The sequence below is a fragment of the Prionailurus viverrinus genome, chromosome B1 (assembly GCF_022837055.1).
Source record: "Prionailurus viverrinus isolate Anna chromosome B1, UM_Priviv_1.0, whole genome shotgun sequence".
NCBI lineage: Eukaryota > Metazoa > Chordata > Mammalia > Carnivora > Felidae > Prionailurus > Prionailurus viverrinus.
The window spans coordinates 110,547,448-110,570,767 of NC_062564.1; the positions used below are offsets into that span (position 1 = coordinate 110,547,448).

The window sequence follows — 23,320 nt, forward strand, 5'->3', positions numbered from 1 at the left end:
TGAGAAGACATTGAATATTCATTCCCTGATGCTTTAATCTCCTTAAACTCAAGGCACTGGAAGCCATGAGTTCCTATCAGTAGAAAACACAGCCCATGAGAAAAATGAGAGGAAGAGGATGGTCACACAGACAATCCTACTTTGGGAATTTTTTTTAACCTTGACTCTATTTTTATTATTTTTTAATTTCAAGCATACTTGGTATTTTAATTTCGGGAGATCTTGTAAATCAACTAGGCATATGAGCCAGATCCAGTGAGCTTTACAGCTTATACCAGTTAAAACTTCAGTGAAACCTACTCGATTTCCTAACCATGTCTTTTTGAACGTTTTTTACAGTAAAAAAAAATAGTCTAGCGGCACTAAAGAGATTTTTCAAAAAACAAAAACAAAAACTCTCCAAATACAACTGATTTCAGTCTTGTATGTTTCTGCCCTTTTGCTGTTTATATTGATGTATCCATTTAGTGTTTAATTCTCAGGCTAGGAGATAAATAACACCCCCACGCACCCCAGCAAAATGCTGTTCCCAAAAAACGTGTGTTTCCAGAGCACCCCACTGCCTTGTAAGAGAAAACTAAAATGGAAGAGTCATGCCCAGTGGGCCGCGCTGCCCTACCAATCCCTGGTTACACTCCCCTCATTTTCCCCAAGCCCCCAAATTCCTATTTCTTTAGTAATGATCCCAAAACTAAATATAAATCTTTTTTTTTTTTTTAATTTTTTAACGTTTATTTATTTTTGAGACAGCACAAACGGGGGAGGGGCAGAGAGAGAGGGAGACCCAGAATCGGAAGCAGGCACCAGGCTCTGAGCCATCAGCCCAGAACCCGATGCGGGGCTCGAACTCACGGACCTCAAGATCGTGACCTGAGCTGAAGCCGGACGCTTAACCGACTGAGCCACCCAGGTGCCCCTGTTTTTCTCCTTTTGCATAACAAACACAATACAAATTTCTTTGAGAGCAAGGACAAAATCTTTCTGCTCATCTCCGTGCTTAACACAGTGTTGGGCATGTAGCATCTTCAGCTACTAAATAAAAACTACAAGGAAAAGAAAAGGGCAATTTGTGTCTTTTTTGGCTTTAAATGTATCGCATCTCTTTAATAATGTCTTAGCTCCTGAAATCACAGATTAAGTGATAAAGAATAAATCACTGTTGCCACATTTAACACTTGTACATTTTATTTAATTAAATCAGCCATTGTACACATTTGCAGCTATGTATTGTTAGTGTTGTATTTTTTTTCCATTAACTAATACATGCCCTCATAGATATATTCAATTAGTGTTATCACCATGGGAACAAGATGCTGATTCATCAACTGAAAATTCACTTCTTCTCACAGTATTCAAGTTTTTTGATTACACAGCAAAAATCAAAACCAAAAAAAGGTGAATAACCATTATGTTGTTACACAGACATCATCTGCACTGCAAATAACACAACAGAAATGCTTTTCTTGAGCTCCAGTGAAGGTTCTGACAAGAAGGCCATGGTGTGTCTCAAAAAGTTTCACCATCAGCCTCTCTCATTTTGGCTGCCAAAAAAGCTTTATTTCCTATCCAACTGCCAAAAAGTGCTAGCATTTGAGGCTTAAGAGATTTGGCTTATGGGAAATCTCCCTCCCAGGAAATTTGCGCCCTTGGCAACACTACTTGAAATGATGAAGTGCCATTGTTTGTCACTTTTGTTTTTGACATTCGGAGCAATGAGTCATTTTTGCACAACAGGAAAAGACCAGATAGAATTGGAAAATGTTCAATCCCTGGAGGATAGACTCTTTTTTTTTTTTTTTTAATTTCATCTTCATCGAATATACTTTTCTTTAACAAATAACTGATTCAAAATGTATACTGTTTATATGAATATATTTGTGAATATATATATATGTTAAAATGCTACACAGCTTCAACCACTAGAGGAATAAGGAATTAGGACATGGAAATCACTCAGATGATTAAAGTTCCTTCTTTGAAACAAACAAAAAAGTGCACAAATGCACTTAAGAGTTTCCAAGGGAGTTTGGATTTCAAATAAATAAATCAAAAATTTTAACCAAAACCCAATTTGTAAGGATTTCTCAACCTTGTCTGCAAGCTAAAAAACAGACCTAGCTGAAAAGTGAAAAGTGCTTGCTCAGGGTCAGAAGAATGAAAACCATCAGTGTGATTAGAAGAGAAGTTTTGTCTGTGGTTTTGATTTTTAAATGCTACATGCAGGTATTAGAGAAGATATAAACCCGGAGGGGGGGGGGGGGAACACTCCAGCATGGTGAAGGAGTTTAACCTTTTGCGTAGTGGGTAAATCTTGTTTCCAATGAATTATCTACAGTGCAGTGGCCAGAAGAAAGTACCACCAATAAGACAGCGTGGTTTGCTAAAGCAGCAATGAAAACTGGAAAAGTACAGTAGTTATAGCTTTTAAAATACCCTGCCAATGTGTCCAAAATCCAAAAGACCTGAAGATGCTAGAACGCCACAGGATGTAGCTGCTAGCAGCTGAATACCTCATTGTTTCACTCCTTTTGCCTTCTGCTCCCCTTCTCCCCTCCCTCAGAGTGGCTGTTGGAGAATCATAAATCAAGGCTGGCCAGCACCAGCAATAAGTGCTTAGTTAGGATAGTTCCTTGAGGTCATTAACCCATCTTTAACTAGGAGCAATGGCTACTCTGGAAGGTCTAAGGACATGGTAGGTCTGAAGTGCTTCTTTTGCAGTAGAACTGTATTATCATTCGATTGTGTTAGCAATATCTTAATTAACCATTGTTCAGCAATTTCTAGAGGCCTTTTATTTCCATGATGCCCAGTGTAGTTATGATAGGCAGTGGTTTTAATTTTAATATGTTGTTCATCTGAGCATTTTAGCTATATACATTGTACAAGGATATCCCTTGGAAGGATTCCTATATATCAACACTTGAAGAGGTCTGTAGGTGAAGTTCTTCTGATCGATGGATTTTCATGGAGCTTGTGCAGAAGCAAAGAACGACGGAGGTGGCCAGTTTCCAGTTTAGCACAGACACAACAAAGTAGTGGATACAGCATCCAGACTGAAGGACGCTATCTTTGGTCACAAATTAGCTTACAGTTAAAGAGGATGGGGAAAAACTAAAACAAAATGCAGTGTTTTTGCTAAAAGTGGAAGTGTCAGGGTATCCCATTAGGTCGCTCTGCTAGTGAAACGGGAAGTTGCATATCGAGTGGATGTGTGGTTTCTGGTGTGAGGACAGGGCAGCCCCTCATTTGGCCTCTTGCTTCGAGTCCTCCTTGCAGAAATGCCGAAGGAGTTGCTGGAGGTCGCGCTGGAGGTCATCTTGGTCTAGTGCTTCTGGTACATCCTCCAGGTGCTCCAAGTAAATGTGTTTTCCATGCTGGTCCTTCACCACAGCCCTCTTCTGTGTACTGGCTTTACTCATTGTCGTCCTGGAGGAAAGCAGACAAGAGAGAATTATACTTTCTTCACTACAAGGCAGCCACCACCTTTGGGGTGGGAGTGATCACTGTGACACGAAAATACTTCACTGTGCTACCTCTGGATACTTCTAGACTGAGCTATTAGTTTAACATCTGCAACCATCCTCCCACCTCTCTCTTTTAAACATGGCCTCTCCCATCTGACATAAGTCATGAAATGTTTTAAAGTATTTTGGAACAAAGAATATTTTTTAAAACTTTCAGAACTATTTCAAAGAAATAAAACCATGCTTTAATGAGATTCTTTCCAAAAGCAACCATACAATCATTCATGTTTGTTTAAGGTGCACTGATTTGAAAGCGCTTGGCACATCCCGAAACAGGGATTCCATATGTACTTTTTGACAGGCTAGGAAAAATAGTTTTTGATTTTCTGAAAACACCTCAGCTGTCAGCTTAATCCTTAGAGTCGCATCCTGTTCTGGGAAATGTTCTAGGAAAACTTTTCCATGAGACATGGATCTTTAAAAACGGGAATCTTATTCTATCAACATAGAGGAAGGTGAATACCAACGAGAGACGAGGACTGCCCCAGCCTTGAAACTTCATCTGGAGACGGTAGGGAAGAGAGAGGAGAGAGAGAAAACGCTGAGAGACAGATCCTTCCTCCATCTGCTCAGATTTCCAGGACTTTGCCCATTTTTGGTCTTCTATGCCACTGACTAGTGCTTTCTTGGCTCCCTCCTAATGATTACTTGACAAAAGGGGCTATGATGTACTGTGGTATTTAGTACTATTTTCCTGTATCCCTACTTGAAAACTATTAAACTGTAATTTGTTCATTCTCTGTCCTTCCATCTACTTCTCAACAGAATTATTCATTCTGTAAATATGTGGTGAACATTTTTATGTGCCAGGCACTATGATTGTAATAAATAAGGAAAACAAATCACAGAGATTTTAAGCGATGTTCCAAATACAAAGTAACACAGTTAGTATGAAGTGAGGCCAAGACTCAAGGATTCCAGAGCCTGAATCCGCAACCACGATGCCATGCATCTTCACTTAAAACCACAGAGCAGTTTTCTTAGCTTTACTCCAGCATTTTTCTTAATGGATTCCTAGTGTTCAGAAGCTAGAGGTTCTGCACTGTCATGCCTTTAAGATCATCCCGAGTTTTCATTGTTCTACCTTCTCACACTGCCACGCATTTAAGATACTCCTGATTTGGGGCGCCTCGGTGGCGCAGTCGGTTAAGCGTCCGACTTCAGCCAGGTCACGATCTCGCGGTCCGTGAGTTCGAGCCCCGCGTCAGGCTCTGGGCGGATGGCTCGGAGCCTGGAGCCTGCTTCGGATTCTGTGTCTCCCTCTCTCTCTGCCCCTCCCCCGTTCATGCTCTGTCTCTGTCTCAAAAATAAATAAATGTTAAAGAAAAATTAAAAAAAAAAAGATACTCCTGATTTAAAAAAAAAAAAAAGACTTATTTTAGCCAAAATACTTTCAGGTTTTCTTTTGGGCATCTTTGTCTCCTTCTTCCTTCTTCTCATGTTTTCTTATTCTCTCCTTCCTTTGACACCACATGAATTATTTTGTATCTGAAAGCAAACTTAAATTTATTCCTCTTGATAAAAAAGGTCCAATTTTGTTCCAGTGGTTGAAATCAGATTGTGTTTTTCTCACGATTCAGCACCCATAATATTTTTCTTCTCCGAAAAGGCAAATATCTGATTATTTCTGCCAAGAGCTAATAGCAGCCTTCGTGGCACTGGTGTGGCTGTGTTGGGGGTGGGGGTGGGGGGAGGCGGTGAATGAGCTTCTATCACAGGACAATCCCTGATATTTTGTGCAGATATCGTAGATGAATGTGCTTATGAGCATGTGTATGCATGTAACTCAAGCAGTGGAATGAATTTACTTATGTGTATTCAGGGGAGCAGTGGGGATGACAAAATATCTTCAGCAACATACAAGATAAAGCAGTGTACTGACAAATACAGTTCTGGAACTAAATAGCTGTAGAACTAATTGAGTTGTTCCATATCCCTGGCTTCAAATTCACCAGCAGTAATTAAGAAGTTTGGATTAGATGGTCTCTAAATCTATCCCAATGTAAAGATCTCATGATGTTAGGGTGTACATGGTTTGTGTGGCTTTGTCTGCATAACTGAATAAAAGACGTAAAAGTTCAGAGTATAAAAAGTACTTTATCCTTAATTCACGGGGCATTTTTAAAGTTCCCTGAGCAATTACACTCTTTTAAATTCTTAGCTGCTGCTGTTTTTCACATGTGATTGGAGGGCGGAATTGTGACAGAACCTTTAATTCGCTGTTCTAATTATTATGTTCTGCAGGCTGAAAATAGCTCTGTAGAGTACTATAAATGACAATCTTTTTCTTCTTTACAATGAAGCGAAAAGAACAATAGTAACTTGAATTTCCATTGTGTCTTTTCACTGAGAAGCTGAGGACACTTTTTTAGCATGGTGCTGCTAAAGGACCAAAGCGAGAGGGGACTAGAGAGAAGGGCCAGGAGACAAGGCAATGGTGCTGACAATCACGCATCAAGTAGGTGATAGGGACGACACAGCGTCACAACTTGTCTCTTTCCTCAGGCACAAAAATGAGCCACTTACTTCTTTTATGGCCCTTTCTTAACTTGTTAAAATCCCTGGTTTCAGCATTTACAATCAGGTTTGTGGGTATCCAACTCATGCTCATGTTATTTGCCACTCGCATGCAAGATCATGAAACAACTTAAAGATTTTAGAAGCAGCTTAAAAACAAAAACAAAACCCCAAAGCATGTGCCACTCGGCATTATGATTCGGTACGACTGAGCTGAAGGTAGCTGGTCACAAGATTAATCTGTGAGCAGCTGATTGGTTTCCTCTCCAAATGTGCTCCAAATCTGTCAACACAATGGAATATTCTAGCCAGTTGGCCTTAACGAAACTGATGACTTGTTAAAACCCAGGGAGTGGTTGTGTGAACAGGTGTCTCAGTTCCCCTCAAGCCTTGGTATCATTTTCAAAGCGTCAAGAGGACACTACAGGTTTGACACACTGACAGGTCTACCACTTGGCAAAGCGGACAATGTAGACAGAGTTGGTAATTCCCAAGGGACGTTAGGGCAGAGGTAGGGGCTCTGTTTTTCTTACAAGTGGAAAAAAAAGTCAAGGTGTTAGTAGGCAGAGCATAACCCCATGCTAACCCAAACCTTTTAATTACTGATCCATCCTCTTTCAGAATCTCATTCTCTACTAAACTGGGTAAGTGCACTTTCATGTGGCTACCTGTATAGCTCAAAGCCTGAAGAAAAAAGAAAGTAAGACAAAACCCACCATGAGCCATGGACTTAAAAAAAAAGCTATTACTTTGCTTAATTGATACCATAAAAAGATATACTTGAAAGGAGAAATAAAAACAACCCTAGGAACAAATGTAAATACTGAGTTTTATTTACATCTCTCCCATTTGTGAGGGAGATGTATTGTATTACTCATAAATGTTGGTAAATAGCATCTGTACCAATCGACTTTTAATTTCCTCCACACCTCATCCCCCCTCTTTCTCCGGTGGAGACTCTAATGATGAATATAATGATCAGAGGCAAAAACAAGCAGCAAATGAATAAAGCCCAAAGCGTGCAACTCACATAATTCACCTTTTGGTTATACAAGGTCAAAATACTGTCCTTAAAAGTATTTAAGTAAGGTATGCTTTTCATATCCCAATGCATTCCCATATATAATCTCAATGCACATTGTGGGTGTAGAAGAGAATGCACATATAACATTTAACTTCAAAATGTCTCAATAGCAAAAAAATGTTTTGTAGATGTTTGCATATGCCCTACAATCCCTTAGTGAAAACCCCTGGGGCCAGATGTATCTCAGAATTCGGAATATTTTCCCTTTTGGATTTTAGAAAGGTAGTATGATATATATGCTGTATATTTGAATACCTCTGATGGGGCAGGGACAGCATCTACTAATCAAACGCATAAATATATCCACAGCAAAACATATGAATATTCAGTCTAGGTAGGACCAAAAGACTCTCCATGTCATTATAACTCCATATCAGCTCACATTAAGTTTTGCTGCCAAGTTAGCTTGCTATTAACCTAAAAAATTTGTATTGGTTTTCAGAATTTTGGGATCTTTTTAATCCTAGTAAGGGTTTGTGGATCTGTCCCTATGGACCCATTTCCTAATTACTGAAAATCAGAACTTAAATAATTATAAATGCTTGTTTTATATCTAGGTTTAAAATAAATCAGAGTTTTCATTAATGCCTATCTTTGGAAATATTTGAGAGCATTAGCTACTAGAGGTAATTCACAATCTTTCTTTCTTTCTTTCTTTCTTTCTTTCTTTCTTTCTTTCTTTCTTTTCTTTCTTTCTTTCTTCCTTCCTTTCTTCTTTCTTTTCTTTCTTTCTTTCTTTCTTTCTTTCTTTCTTTCTTTCTTTCTTTCTTTTTCTTTCTTTCTCTTACTAATTAAAGAATTAAAGTCACTTCTGGAGCATGTAAACAAGATGTACAATCGTGACCTAACTCCAGAGATTCTGATTCTGATTCAGTTGAAGCGAATCCTGGTCATCTAGACTTTTAAAAGCATTTAAGATGACACGGAACTTGTCGCTTTGTGGATACCACAAGTTGAGAAAACGTTACCTCACTGTACAAGTTATTCAAACAGCAACTCTACTCTCTTGAATTATTCTGCACCCTTCCATGAATACATATATGGAATGACATAATGGTAAATCATTTTATTTTTAAACACAAAGCAAGCACAAAACACACAACACAAAAACACAAAAGTGATAATGCTTCTATACCTCTTCAAAGTCATCTTTGGCTGAAGGAAGATCAGTGGCTAAACTAGAATCACCCAGATGTTTCTCCATCCTTTCTCCATGTACCATAGTTGTTTTAACAACTTTGCTGACTCTACGGCCTTCCACTGGTTCAGCCTGAAATTGTGAGGTACTGGACAAAATGCTGGGCTCAGACAAAGTTACCTAATGAATGAAGGACACATGATAACACAGTTTCTGACTGCCAAAATGTAACAGTGATGGATTTTTCTATGTAAAAACAAACAAACAAACAAAACCCCAAAACCTTAAAATGGTATACACAGGCCTTCTGGAAAACAGTATTTTGGAAAAGAGAAGCAGGTACTAAAAGAAAGAAAAAAGCCTATAATCAACCGGTAATGCCTATATAATGACTCTATACACACAGCACCAAACCCACCACTCATTAATCAGCTGAATGAAAATCTGTCAGGAAGTATTATGAATAAGAAACTGATTCCTCAGCGACATGACAACCTGAGCATGAACTCTCTTGTCCCCCATGTTTAAATGGTTTTGATTTTATGAAGATAAAATTAAACCCCAAAAGAGGAACTCTCAAAGATATGAGAAATTGAAAAAGTAGATTTCTAGAGAAACTGTGGGTGCGATAATAAACTTCGGAGGATGTGAATGAATGCAAAACAGTGAGTGTGTCACCAACGATATGTCAAAGGGAGTAAACGTTCCTCAGAGAGGGAAGTAGAACAGAAAGAAGTAAAACTATAAATCAAGGAGTTTCTGGATCCTGGCTTTAGTGACTGAAATGCAGAAGTTTAAATATAAAATATTTATCTCCAGTGCCCTACAGAAGACTGCTATGCTGCCCGGGCACAAGCATTACAACACAATTTTACAAGGTCTTTTCATGACATACAGCTCGCCAGCAAATGGAATTCTGGTCCTTTAAAATTTCAGTTTTGGATATCTGTTTTATGTACTCAGCCATGAATTAAACAGAAAATAGAAATAAGAAGGACCAGGGGCACCTGGGTGGCTCAGTTGGTCGAGCGTCCGACCCTTGATTTCAGCTCAAGTCCTGATCTCAGGGTTGTGAGATCAAGCCCTGCATCCGGCTCTGTGCTGACAGTGCAGGGCCTGCTTGGGATTCTCTCTCTACACCCCCCCCTGCCCCTCCCCTGCTCGCTCACTCTCTCTCTCTCTCTCTCTCTCTCTCAACATAAATAAATGAACTTAAAAAAATAAATACATAAGAAGGACCAAACAGAGACAATGAGTATAATGGCTACAAATGTCCTTGAAGGTTAGTTTAAAATTCCACAAAATCATGAAGAAACATGTGAATATGCAACCGAAAGCAGAGTGCCATATAAGTGGGAGCAATGGGGCCAGTATGGACAATCGTGTCCACCTCTTCTGACTCTGTTTGAGACCTCTCCATAAAATCAGGTTGGAGAATCAGATGATCTTACCTCTGACTGTTCAGTGTCACTCTTTAATACAATGCGCTTCATGACTTTGGAATAGCCATCTCCTTCCTCAATGCTGATGGGTCCCTGTGCCATTCCCTGCATTGTAACCTCTTCTTTCTCTGTGCCATCAGAGGCTACGTACCTCCTAATGATTTTCCTAGTGACCTGAAAGATATTTTATTCATGTATCTTGTGTTTGAGTGACAGTACCGGGGTACCGATAAGTTTTAAACAGGAGGCTTTGAGATCAACCATGTTAGGACAATACCTTCTTTACCACAGTGTGTCCATGCTCATCAATGTATTCTTCTTCTGTGACTGTTTCTGGGGGTATGTCAGGCATATCATCTCCCTAAACAGTTGAGAGAAAACGGTCACTTCAGTGTCGGGCATCAATTCTGAGAAACTACTCCCAAGTGCTTATAATGTTAGAAAATGAAGGGAGCTACTGAGAAGCACTGCTGAGATGCCAAATCCTGTCGAGTAGTGTGTTTTAAAGAAAAAAAAAAAAAGGTGGGAAGTAACATGCTTAGGAGAAGTGGACCAAAGTTAGGCGTAAAACAAACACACCAACAAAAACAGACAAGCAAGGTGAGGTGGGTGGAACTGAAGAAGCGGTCTCTCTCTTGCTGTTCGCTCTCTTGGAAGTGGGCTGCCAATGTCATCACCACTGCAGGTTTTTTTTTTGTTTTGTTTTTTGTTTTGTTTTTTTTTAACGAACAAAACTTAGGAGAGTTAAGTGAAGGGGTCTGCTTTTGAATGGCCATGCACTACCTAAGGAGCATGCCAAGCCCTCGTGGCTCCATGGCTAGCATCACTCTCTGAGGGTTACGGGGACAGAAGTGTCCCAGACGTGCAGGAATGTAACAGCTGGTACCTGAATAATCACTCGTCGGCGGACAACCCTGGTAGTTACCATCGCCTCCTCATCTGAGCTGGCCTCCAGCTCACCTAATTCCTCTGTTAGCTCCTGGTGGAAGCATGGAAGCATCGTTTTGTTTAACACGCTAAGGAATGTCTTCACTACTGGTTTCTGCTTTAGTTCACACGGTTTTCTGAAAGTTTTATTCATGGAGGCTGTGCTAGAAAAGCCAGCACAGCAAACAAGTGTGTGTCTGTCTCACACTTTGGTAAGAATACTTTCTTGTTCAATGAATGAAAACAATTCTGGAATTCTGAAAGCTGAGTGCCCATCTGTCAGAATCTATCAGAAGAAACGAGCAACTTGTCCACATTACTTCTTGGACTTAAACTCCTGATAAATAACCAAATGTAAACACAAAACTTAAGCAACACACACACACACACAGACACACAACACTTGTAAGCCATCAATACTCAACACTCAGGCTTAGGCTTAGAATGATTAACCCACAGGTATAGAAATAACTTATGCTTGTAGCAGAACTTTCTGCAAAAAGTCAAAATTTCCTGCAGCTCTTATCTAGCCAGTTGAGTATCTCCCTGGCAACAAACAAGGCAGGCTATGAATAATATTAGACTCATTTTGCTGAGAAGTTAAGATGCACAGGCCAGTCTGATTTTATGGGTCTGGCCCCGAGTCAAAGATGGAGCTAAGAACACAATTTTAGATTAGGACATATCTCGGGAGCGTTCCATTGAATTACTCTTTCCTAACAGGATACTACTTTTTTTTTTTTTTAAAGAAAACTCAATGATATTTTTTCAACATATTTTAAAATATCTGACATATTTCTATATGCTTTTCTGCTAAAGGAAAACATGTAAAATCGAAACCAAATTATACTTTAAATACATTCTGGAATCTGCTGCCTAGAAAGATGATCAGCAAGAAAAGTGACTGAAGTTAGATCCTCAAGTTAGGGTCATGAGAATTAAGGGTCAAAATAGGAAGCATCACAGAGACAACTGGATATTCACCAAGAATAAATGGAACAGGCCCATAGAAAGTGGAATACAGAATGACTTATCAAAATTTATTTATATGCATAGAAAAAATAAATGAATTATACAGATAATTGTTTGAAATCTATACTTCAATTAGCCAATGGATTCTTAGGCTAAATTTAGTAACTCCTAAGCCCTGATAGCATCTTTGAAACATTTTTACCAGAATTCATTTAAGCTGAGAATTTGGGAGATGAGTAATTCTGTGCAAGGGTACACTTAAAATAAAAATCCATTCACGGGATGAATTCATTATTTAAGATAACTACCAAAACTGGGACACAGTTCTCATTTGCCTGAAACTCCCCTAATTTTAGTTATGATCTTAGATAAATCCTGCTAGCAGATGTCACCCTCATAGTGAACAAAAATAAATGTAGGACTTAAGCCCACAGATATGTTGTAACATGCTTTTCTTCAAAACCTTTCAGTTCTTTTCTATACCTCATTCTTTACTACTGAGACCTATATTAATGCTTTAAAAACACGGTGACATAAAAAAAATGCTTTTGAATTCTAAAAGGACAAATATATAATTTAATAGATATTAAGTTTAATCCAAACAGATTCTCACACTTTTTTGTGCATGACAATCATCCAGAGAGTTATTTAAAATGCAGATTCTTGCTCCCCTCTTCCCTGAGATTCATTCCTCTGAGGAGGGCTTAAACACCGCCGGTGAACACTGAGGCACGGGAATGATTCAGAATACACCGTTTAAATTAATTTCTTAGATGGTCTCCGGAGACCCCTCTTTGCAACATCAAAGCTCCCTTAATGACAAAGGAAACACTTAAGTAAGTTTCTGCTCCTTATTCTGACATTCTGAACCATGATAAGTTGAGGTACACTGTCCTTTTTCAAAGTCATTCTTAAAATAGGTATAAGGAGACCTATTTTGGAAATAATCCTTCCTTTAGTGAGGACAGTTTGGCAGGGGGGAGGAAAACCCCACCTGATATCCACAGTCTGCGTGTTCATCACCTGACAGCACAGACAGATGTAACCAGAGTCTGGCTCCCACAAGTTTCCATGGCTGGCACTTACTGGGGGCCCTGTTAATCCCCCTCACTAGTCTTCGTGCCGATGGTTAGCAACTCTGAAAAGCTACATCAGGCATACTGTTTCACTCCAGGGTTCATTTTCCTTAGCAAAAGGGTTTCCCAATTGTAAAATTAAGGCTCATGCTCAGGTAGCAAGAATTAGAACTGTGTATCTTTTTTTTTTTTTCCCTAGATTCCCTGGTTCCCAAGTTTTAAAGGGGATTGAGGGGTTTCCAGGGTCCAGGTCGATTTTTTTCAGAGAAAAAATAAACCATCAGAGAAATGGAAACTGGGGAAGATTTGTAGCTTTGCTGCCTGTGGGCAAGGAAAGAGAGGAGATCCTTACCTTATGGAAAGCTGCATCGTCATCGAATCTTTCAAGGGCCTGTGGCTGGTCATCAGCAGACTCCACTATCACAAGGCTAGTTTTCTGAGAACTCTCCTCCTTATGTTCTGGGGGCTCTTCGGGTTCCTGTACGATGGGAGAGTCGCCCTGATCACTAGATGCTGGAGTCTGGAGGTGTGGCCTCTCCTCCTCAGGAGGGGTACTGATTTCCTCAGGTGTCTTGCTTTGAGAGCCAGATATAGCCGTAGGCTTTTGAGTCTCTGACACTTCCGTCCCTGGGGTTGTCACACTGAAATGGAAAAGCCGTGTTACACCATGAGAGCATTTGCATTTCCCCTTTTGCTGAAGCAAGGCAATTGGAACGAAAGATGGAACTTGTCTTCATGGTCCATGACAAGTCAAAATAAGTTTTGTATATGTGGCCGAGAAATGAAATTTGAATAAAAATCATATGTAAGAAAGTTACAGCTCCTTGATCTAGTATTGGCTGGGATGGATCTATTCTAAAGAGAAAAATTATTCTAAAATGTATTACCATTTCTTAATCTCTACAAAGTATATAAATTATAATTTCATCTTTTCTTTGATAACTCAAGGTTATCTTGAAGATTTGAGGAGGTTTATATAACAAAGATCTGTAGATAATAAGGCTTCTGAAGCAAGAATCAAAGTTTGGGAAATTTTTTTAAACATATATAAACCCCATGTTAATATGGTTATCATAATTGCAAATATAGAGAGATTCTTATTATACTTCTGGAAAATTATTACTTGATGGAAAGACCTAGTTAAAACTTTTTCTTCTGATTTAATTTGGAGTTACTCCAATGCAATCTTTATAATCTCAATTTTAAATACGAAAATTCTTTTTCCGCTTTTAAACTTCTTATTACAAATTTCTGTCACTCTGTAGATACTAAGTGCCCAAATGCCTCTCTGATATTCCCTCTTTGCTTCCCATCTTTTTATTTTTCTTTCTTTCTTCTTTCTTCTCTCCCCTAAAATCTAAAGGTAGTTGGTAGGCGGTGGCTCAGTGGAAGAAAGAGGATTTTATTACCCATTTCACCCTCTTCTCAAGCTCCAGTGACCCCAGCAGAAAACTCGCTTACTGGTGTAATCTCCTGACACACTATTCTCAGATTTCAGGTCTGGGGACACACTTGCCTTTCACATCATCTGTTTTCCTTCTCTAGATATAACAAGCATCATTTAAACAATTCTCTTTCTCATTTGCTTCTATGAAGCCCAGTACCTGAGTTCTGAGCTGACTGTTCTATAGCTTCCTTTAGCCAGAAAGTCTCCAGAAGACTTCTCTGTATTTCCACTCTGAACTTATCCCACTTTATTTTGATGGTCTTTCATTCTGTGTGAATAATTTGTGTTGCGTTTCTATTTTTATTGTCAGCCACCCCAATGCTTTGGTGACATACACTGAGGGCTGCTTCGCCTACAGCATCCCTGTTCATACTGTGAACTAGCCATGGGACAACTGGCACATATCAGAGCACTGCAGAGAAGTCAAGTGCAACAGTCTTATAAGCAATAAGCATGAGGTCTTCATGAAATCTTACAGTTTAAACAATGCTTTCACAGGCATATCCTTGACCTGTCACCCTATGAGATGAATAAGGTATATATTCTTATAACTTAGAGATGTGGAAACAGAAACCAAAAAGGGCTTGGGGCTTGCCCAAGGTCATAGAACCGGAAGTTGTTTCAAGCAGATCTACCATACAATGCTGCCATAATTAGGTCTCAAATCTTTCGCTCTTTTTCCTGTAGTTCTGGCACTTGTTACTGGTGGGCTTATTTGAAAACCATCTGAAAACAATTTACGGTTGCACATGCCTGGCACTCTTGCCATACTGGCTTATTTCTTGGAATTACATTGGACAGGCTTTCTTTTGAAACTCACAAGTACTCCTGCTGACATTCAAGAGATGACTCTTCAGGCAGGTCTTGCATTTTCCCTGAGAAATCCTGTTGAACTTGCTCCTTGTGAGTTTGGGGAAAGAGCTCTGTTGCTGAGCTGTCCCCCTCAGTTTTGGGGATGCAATCCTGAAAAGTAGAATAACCGACAGAAATGTCTTCCTCTGAGACAATGGGAGGGTGATCACAGGACTCGCTTTCTTTAGAAGCAGCTTGCTCCTCTTTCTGCTTGTGCTGTGCACTGCATAGCTCCTCTTGAAGTACTGAGAACCCTACAGGGAGAAACAATTTAAATGAAATATTAACTGAAGCTCACTTATATTAAATGGGTATTTACTCGGTAACTATTAATGTGCCACATCCTGTGATAGATCCATGGTTACAAAGCTGAATGAGATAACTGTGTCTGCCTTCAAGATACAGATCATCTATTGAAGCTCAGGCAAGTAAGAATCTATTGAAATGCAGAGTGACTGGGCCACAGTGCCAGTCAATAAATGCAGGAGCACCCAACTCAGGGTTAAAGAATTAGGAAGGGAAATGCAGAGGGTGTGACATTTTAAGGAGACCTAATGATAACTGCTACTGAGGCATAGAATGTAAGTGGGAAGAAGGAATAGAGTTTAATAATAATTAATAATAGCTAATACATTCTAAATATTATGTGTTAGGCACTGTTCTAGGTGTTTCACAAGTATTAACTTGTATTAACAACACTTGAGGTTAGTACCCTTTTTTGTGGCGGGTCTCTCATGCCATGCTAAGGAATATTATCATACCCAGGACAATGAGGAGTCACTGAAAACTTTAGCAGAGGTATGACTGACATTCATCTACTTATTTATTCACTCAACAGATGTATATATTATCAACTATGTAGTAGGTGCTGTTTAGACGTTAGAGATATAGCAGTGAACAAGGTAGAAAAAGTCCTCACTGAACTTTTATTTCTGCAGATATATATTTATGATAAATTTTAGGAGAAAAGGAAACCATGGTAAAGAGTAAATAGGGCTAGTATTTTAGATAGAATTGTCAGGAAAGGGTCCTTTGGGGAGATTGATTTTGAGCAGAGGCCTGAATAGGTAGGTATTTGATGCTCTGAGGGAAGAATGCTCCAGAGTGGAGGAAACAGAAAGTAGCAGAGCTCCAAAGCCCCAAAATGCATAGGGTGCCCAGGGAACGTCAAGGAGGCCAGGTGTCTGGGATTTATATAGAAAAAAGGAGAGAGACAGGAGATAGGACAAACTTTCACTGGATAGTAACACACACCGTCATTTAAATCTATGAAAAGAAGCTACAGAAAGGAATTGTGTAAAAATAACCAGAAAAATAAGCAAAAGAAAAAAAAAAACATGAAGGGAGGGTATCGTGGAAAGTGAATGAAGAAAATGTTTTTAAAAAATATTAATTTTTTGTCAAATATTACTAAGGAGTAAATAAGATGAAGACTGAAAAATTATTCGCTGTATTTGGCAATGAGGAAATCATTAGTGAATTTTATAAGATTGCTTTATGTTGAGTGGTGATGACTCAAAAAATGACTGTCACGGATTCTAGAGACAGTTCTAGAGAACAGGAAGACAGGAAGTAGATATAGGGAATATACACTATTCTTTTGAAGAGATTTTCTATAAAATGAATGGAGAAACAGAACAATCATACAAGAAGGCATATAGGGTGAAGGAGTTGTTTTGTTTTGTTTTTAAAGAATGGGCTCTACTTAAATGTCCATCAACTGATGAATGGATAAAGAAATTGTGGCTTATATACACAAAGGAATACTATGTGGCAACGAGAAAGAAGGAAATATGGCCTTTTGTAGCAACACGGATGGAACTGGAGAGTGTTATGCTAAGTGAAATAAGTCATACAGAGAAAAACAGATACCATATGTTTTCACTCTTATGTGAAACTTATGAGAAACTTAACAGAAGACCAGGGGGAAGGGGAAGGAAAAAAAAATAAGGTTAGAGAGGGAAGGAGCCCAAACTGAGAACAAACTGAGGGTTGATGGGTGGGAGGGAGGGGGGGGTGGGTGATGGGCATTGAAGAGGGCATGAGGGGATAAGCACTGGGTGTTGTATGGAAACCAATCTGACAATAAATTTCATATTAAAAAAATAAAGAATGGGCTCTATTAAAGCATGTTTTAATGCTCTTGAGCATGATCTAGTTGTAGGAAGCCACAGTGGATAACTGAAGGAGTGACGTCCTTAATTGGATAAAAAGAGAGGAGATCCAGTACAACAGAAGAGATAATGGTTTTAGCAAAGCAAAGACATTTCATACAGAAGGGAAGTAGAGTACAGACATTGAGATGCACTTAGATTGGTAGAGTTTGTGGTGAAAGAATATGGACATTCGCTTAGGACTATTCTTTTTTTTTCTAAGAAATACGAAGCTTGGTCATTAGCTTTAAAAAAGGAGAAGAGAAATGTTGGAGGCTTGAAAGAAGAAGAGAAGGTATAAAATAGAGGTGTGAGAGAGACAGAAAGAGAGAGCAAGAGAGACAGAAAGAGAGAGAGAGGGAAAGAGAGACAGAGAGGGAAGGAGAGAAGATAATGAGCATGCAAATAAAGGAGAATGGATCAGAGAAACTTTAGTACTGAAAAGGTGGTAGGGCCAATGGCTGGAGGTCCCAGTGGGTTTGAAGAATCACCAGTATCGAAGCAAAAGAAGAAGTAAGTGGAATGCTTCAAATCAGGACCCAGAAGTAATATAGTCAGTGGTAATGATATAGTCTTGGTTGTGAGCACAGGAATGGGTAGCTAGAGTAAGACACAAGTATAAGAAGTACCACCAAGGATTCGAGGAAAGGGCATTGGATAGGTCATCCGTGTTGTTATGAACTGAGTATTTGCATCCCCTTAAAATCATCTGATGAAACCCTAATCCCAATGTGATAATATTTAGAGGTGATGCCTTTAGGAGGTACTTAGATCATAAGGGTAGAGCCTTCATGACTGGGACTTGTGCCCTTATAAGAAGACACCAGAGAACTAGCTAGTTCTCTTTCCCCCAGGTGAGGACACAGCAAGAAGGCAACCATCTGCAACCCAAAGAAGGGTCCTCACCAGAACCTGTCTGTGCTGTCATCCTGATCTCTGACTTCTACTCTCTAGAACTGTGAGAAATAAATTTCTCTTATTTAAGCCACCCAGTTTATGGCATTGTGTTATAGCAGTCCAAAATGGTTGGAACAAAGGTGAAATAACAAAGAATGAGCAGTATGAAGGTACCTATAAAATGAGAAAAATATGTGATCACCGGAGTCCCCAGACCACCCTTTAAAAAAAGAAGGAAGATTTGTTCCAGTCACCTGAATTAGTCATACATACACCACACACCCACACACACACAGATTGTTTGACCTTCACTATGATCCAGTGCAATTGTCTGTTCAATTTCTGCATAGCTATGACTGATGCGCTCCTGGAGAGGCTCTGTGCTGGCCTCCATGAGATGAACAATATCCATTCGGTTGATCTTGGTGAGACATTCAATGAGACTTGTATCTGGGATATTAGAGAAAAAAAACAGAAAAACATTTATAATATCTCAGGGGTACTCTTTTGAAAATCTCTTTCATTTAGTTGCCTGACTAAAATTTTTATATCTGTACAGGAAACAAAGCCCAACTAAAGGTCTTTGTAAAAAAAAAAAAAAGCAAATAGAAAGGAGGTATGCATAAAATAGTGGGGGAAAGCATAGGCAAAAGCCCTAAAAGTAGAGTTGCCAGATAATATATAGGATATCCTGTCAAATTTGAATTTCAGATTAAAAAAAATTTAATATAAGTATATCCCAAATACTGCAGGGGGTATACTTATACTAAAAAAATTATCTGTGGACTCTTTGAAATTTAACTGGAAGCCCTTTATTTTTATTTGCAAAATCTGGCAATCCTACCTAGGAGAATGGTAAGAGAAGGAAAGATAAATGTAGACTGGATGTTTATAAGGGAGGTCTGTAGGTAGATCTTCAGAGAGGCGTTAGAGGAAGTAGCAAATTTGGCTGAAGAATGAGAGGAAGTAATGGTCTTTATCACTTCTCATTTTATTTGATGTGGTCAGAATATTATACATAAATCATTATAAAGAATATCTACCTGACATCTTTCTGTCATGTAAGTTATTTAGGAGTAAAGGTAATATACTACCAATAAAACAATGACAAATAAAGTAACTGCGTCCAGTCTCAATATTTAGAAAATTTTAGGACTTTCAAAATGTTCCTGTTAGCAGCCAGTGTTTCCGCTGACATTGTTCATGGGAATATAAGAATTTTTATGCAACATGCGTATTTTAGAAATATCATAGCTTGTTCTCATTTGCTTACAGTAGCACTTCAGATTGATGGCATTTGTTATTATTTTACTGAATTTGCAAGAGAGGGCTTGTTGAATAAGACATATACCCCAACCTTTAGCCTAATGCTTTTTACATAGTTTCCCACCTACCGGTAGCATGTTTCCCATCCCTTTCCAGCCAGTACTTCAATAGCGCATGACTCTGGTCTTGGAGGGAGTTAGGATTCTCAATTCGAATTTGATGAATTTGCTCCTCAGTGAAATCCAGTTCTCTTGCTAATTCTAGACAAGAAAATATTACTCTAAATACAGTAACTTCAACATTCGAGTCTCTAACACCTTGCCTTGTGATTTTGTGATGTATTCTTTGTATTGCTGTAATAGGGTTCATTTTCTCCCCTATGTATTAGAAGTGACTCTCAATAGGTCTTTGTTCTTCTAGCACTAATTGTGGATTTTATTAAAACTGGATATATGGGGCGCCTGGGTGGCGCAGTCAGTTAAGCGTCCGACTTCAGCCAGGTCATGATCTCGTGGTCCGGGAGTTCGAGCCCCGCGTCAGGCTCTGGGCTGATGGCTCAGAGCCTGGAGCCTGTTTCCGATTCTGTGTCTCCCTCTCTCTCTGCCCCTCCCCCATTCATGCTCTGTCTCTCTCTGTCCCAAAAATAAAAATAAAAAAAAAAAAGTTGAAAAAAAAATTAAAAAAAAAATAAAACTGGATATAGAATCGATAACTTTCATTGTGGAATCACTAAGTTTGAGACAACTGTTGATACAAATATGTATAATTCAGGCTCAATTAATTCCAAAATGCAGAAGAGACCATTCATACAGGCCTATACTCTTAACCAAGATAATGAAAAATAAATTACTAAAAATAGGAGTTATAGACTGTTTCTCACTTTTAATCATCATTAGGCAATGTTTTAAGTACTAATCCTATTTCTGGATACTTGGGTAAATACTGGATGTGGTTATATTATGGTGGTTGGCTAAACTCCTTTGATTGGATGTCACATGAATAAAAGGTCTGGGAAGCATTAACTGACCTAGGGGAAAAGCCACAAATTTTTCCTTTAAAGTCTACCACTAACACTGTATTTGGACACTTACACATTGTGGTATGAGTGAGTGAGTGTAAATGAGTGTCTTCTTTGGAGGGCAGCTTGCCGATATCTTTCAAAATTAAAAATATACATACCCTTTATCCAGATATTCAATTCTACTTCTAGTAATGTGCCCTGTAGAGATACTCATGAAAATACACCAATGCACTAGGATATTTGTCATTAACAGGAAACAACCTAAATATCCAGCAATAAAGGCCACTGGTAAAAGTATGATACTTCCATACAGTAAAAATTAAATAGCCATTTCAAAGAATGAATAGATATGTCTACCCTGATGGAATATTTACAAGGAATATTACTGGGGAAAATTGTGCTTACTTTTAAATAACAGACATAGATGTGGGTATTGTATATTTTTTGGAATACATGAGAAAGTGTAAGCAGTTACTTTTGAGGCATGGTGTTAGAAGACCAGATGTAGGTGTGAAAAACTTACTTACTTTTCATTTTATACCATTCTGTATAGTTGTGGGGCTTGAATTTTCAACAAGTATACAGATACTACACTTTATACACAAACACACTTATTTAAAAAACAAACTAAGTAATTCTGAATGTTACCTATTTGTCAATCATGGATATTTTGATGTCCTTCCTTTCCCTAAATCGCTCAATTAAATAAATATGATTATTATTAACAATTGCTTTAAAATGTTTAAAAGTGAGGACATGACTATTCTTTCTGTTTTGTTATCAATTACCTTTGTTAAAGGTTTTACGGAATTCTATGCATCATACTGATTTCATAATTCACTTTCCTTTAAAAAATTATTTAACATACATTATAGCTTTTATGTTTAAATATCCTAATCTCTCAGAAAATTAGTTAATATCTTACTCATATGCATTTCAACAGGCATCCAAAGCAAATTTTAGTACTGTTCACAATGGAGATATCTAATATAAGGTATCTAAAATAGGGAGCCCTGGGTTACATCTCCAACCAAATTTTATGACAATTACATCTCACAATGATTTTGAAACACAGTCATCTCCCCAAAGTTTAGGTACCCATAGCTAACAAAGGAGGATGGTGACATGTAGCATATTATCAAATCTCCTAATTTAAAGTTCTATTTTTCAATGAATTATTGGGACTTCATCATTTCTGCACAGCAAAGGAAACAATCAACAAAACTAAGAGGCAAGCTACAGAATGGGAGAAGATATTTGCAAATGAAATATCTGATAAAGCATTAGTATCCAAAATCTATAAAGAACTTATAAAACTTAACACCCAAAAAACAAATAATCCAGTTAAGAAATGCGCAGAGGACATGACTAGACATTTTTCCAAAGAAGACACACAGACGGCTAACAGACACATGAAAAGATGCTCAACGTCACTTATTATCAAAGAAATACAAATTTAAACTTCCCATCTGTCAGAATGGCTAAAATTAATAACACAGGAAATAACAGATGTTGAGGAGAATGTGGAGAAAGGAGAACCCTCTTACACTGTTGGTGAGAATGCAAACTGGTGCAGCCACTCTGGAAAACGATATGGAAGTTCCTCAAAAAGTTACAAATAGAAGTACCCTATGACCCAGCAATTGCACTATTAGGTATTTATCCAAAGGATACAAAAATGCTGATTCAAAGGAGCACGTGCACCCTGATGTTTACAACAGCATTAGCAACAATAGGCAAATTATGGAACGAGTCGACATGTCCATCGACTGATGAATGGATAAAGTTGTGGTATGTGTATACCATTTGCAAGGGCATGGATGGAGCTAGAGTGTACTATACTAAGCAAAACAAGTCTGTCAGAGAAAGATGAATACCATACGATTTCACTCATATGTAGAATTTAAGGAACAAAACAGATGAGCGTAGGAGAAGGGGAAGAAAAAAGAGAGGGAAGCAAACCATAAGAGACTCTTAACTCTAGAGAACTGAAGGTTGCTGGAGGGGAGGTGGCTGAGGGGATGGGCTAAATGGACGATGAGCATTAAGGAGGGCACTTGTGATGAACACTGGGTGTTGTATGTAAACGATTAATCACTAAGTTCTACTCTTGAAAACAATATTACACGACATGTTAACTAGAATTTAAATAAAAACTTGAAATAAACAAAAAAGAAAGTATTATTTTTCTAAATATCCAGAGATAATAAAAGGCCTGCCCTGGTTCACACAGTGAGTTAATGCAGAGCCTGGATTTTCTAGTTCATAGTTTATTGTTCTTTTCACTATTCCACATGGTCTTCCTCAAGGAAAGAAACAAAACACACAACTTGTTCATTGTTAACAACACATGGCTGATGCCACTGTTATTTAAGTGAAGCAAATTTTGGTGAAAAAGTGTGTCACACTCATTTTACCTGTCCAGCTGAAGCCAAGGTGATCAGCAATATAAGCCAGCCTTTCCTCGATCCGTTCCTGCTCATCCTGTTGATCTATAGAAGGTCAAAAACAGAATGGCCAAAGGTTGTCTATGACAGGAGAGCAACCATAGTACTGATCATCCAAAAAAGGAAGTCACTTGTCCAAATATTTGATAACAGCACAAATTAGCTATCATATTTTAAATCATTTTAAGTTATGTGTTTGCCTGATTTCTGGAATGGAATGGGGAATAAATGTAATTATAAATCATGAAAACCAACTGCTTCCATATCTCTTTAATCAAGACTAGCCACTGGACATATTATAGAAGTCAATGATTTCTAGTAATTAATTTTAGGACTTTCTTTTTAAATTATCTAAGAATATACTGCCCGCCGGAAGACAATCATCTTGTTCATCAAACAACAGAAAAATCATAAATGGGATGCAGAAGTGGAGTAACTAGTTAGGACCTCCACTATTGCCTGTGGTAGCATAGATCGCTTCCAGGTCATGTCTGAAAGAAATCACATCCAAGATTCATAAGAGACACAGATCATGGGTTAATCAGGCCATCCTGTGT

At 38.4% G+C, this 23,320-nt stretch overlaps 1 protein-coding gene across 11 annotated transcripts in view; it reads right to left on the reverse strand.

Annotated features, from left to right (window-relative positions):
* Positions 1-1,163: 1,163 nt before the first annotated feature.
* ANK2 (ankyrin 2) overlaps positions 1,164-23,320 on the reverse strand; it is a 273,390-nt gene continuing 251,233 nt past the window's right edge. For 5 of the 11 annotated variants that reach the window (XM_047855602.1, XM_047855605.1, XM_047855604.1 and 2 more), the window contains 9 exons: positions 22,734-22,808; positions 19,424-19,555; positions 18,336-18,479; positions 14,948-15,233; positions 13,033-13,321; positions 9,983-10,066; positions 9,715-9,879; positions 8,261-8,443; positions 3,284-3,426 (listed from right to left, as the gene is read on the reverse strand). In XM_047855602.1, the coding sequence (XP_047711558.1) occupies positions 3,412-3,426; positions 8,261-8,443; positions 9,715-9,879; positions 9,983-10,066; positions 13,033-13,321; positions 14,948-15,233; positions 18,336-18,479; positions 19,424-19,555; positions 22,734-22,808 (1,373 nt within the window). In that variant the 3' untranslated portion in view covers positions 3,284-3,411. Of the gene's footprint in view, positions 3,427-6,633; positions 6,726-8,260; positions 8,444-9,714; positions 9,880-9,982; positions 10,067-10,591; positions 10,685-13,032; positions 13,322-14,947; positions 15,234-18,335; positions 18,480-19,423; positions 19,556-22,733; positions 22,809-23,320 lie in introns of all 11 variants that reach the window. The other 6 variants (XM_047855600.1, XM_047855598.1, XM_047855599.1 and 3 more) reach the window with 3 other exon arrangements.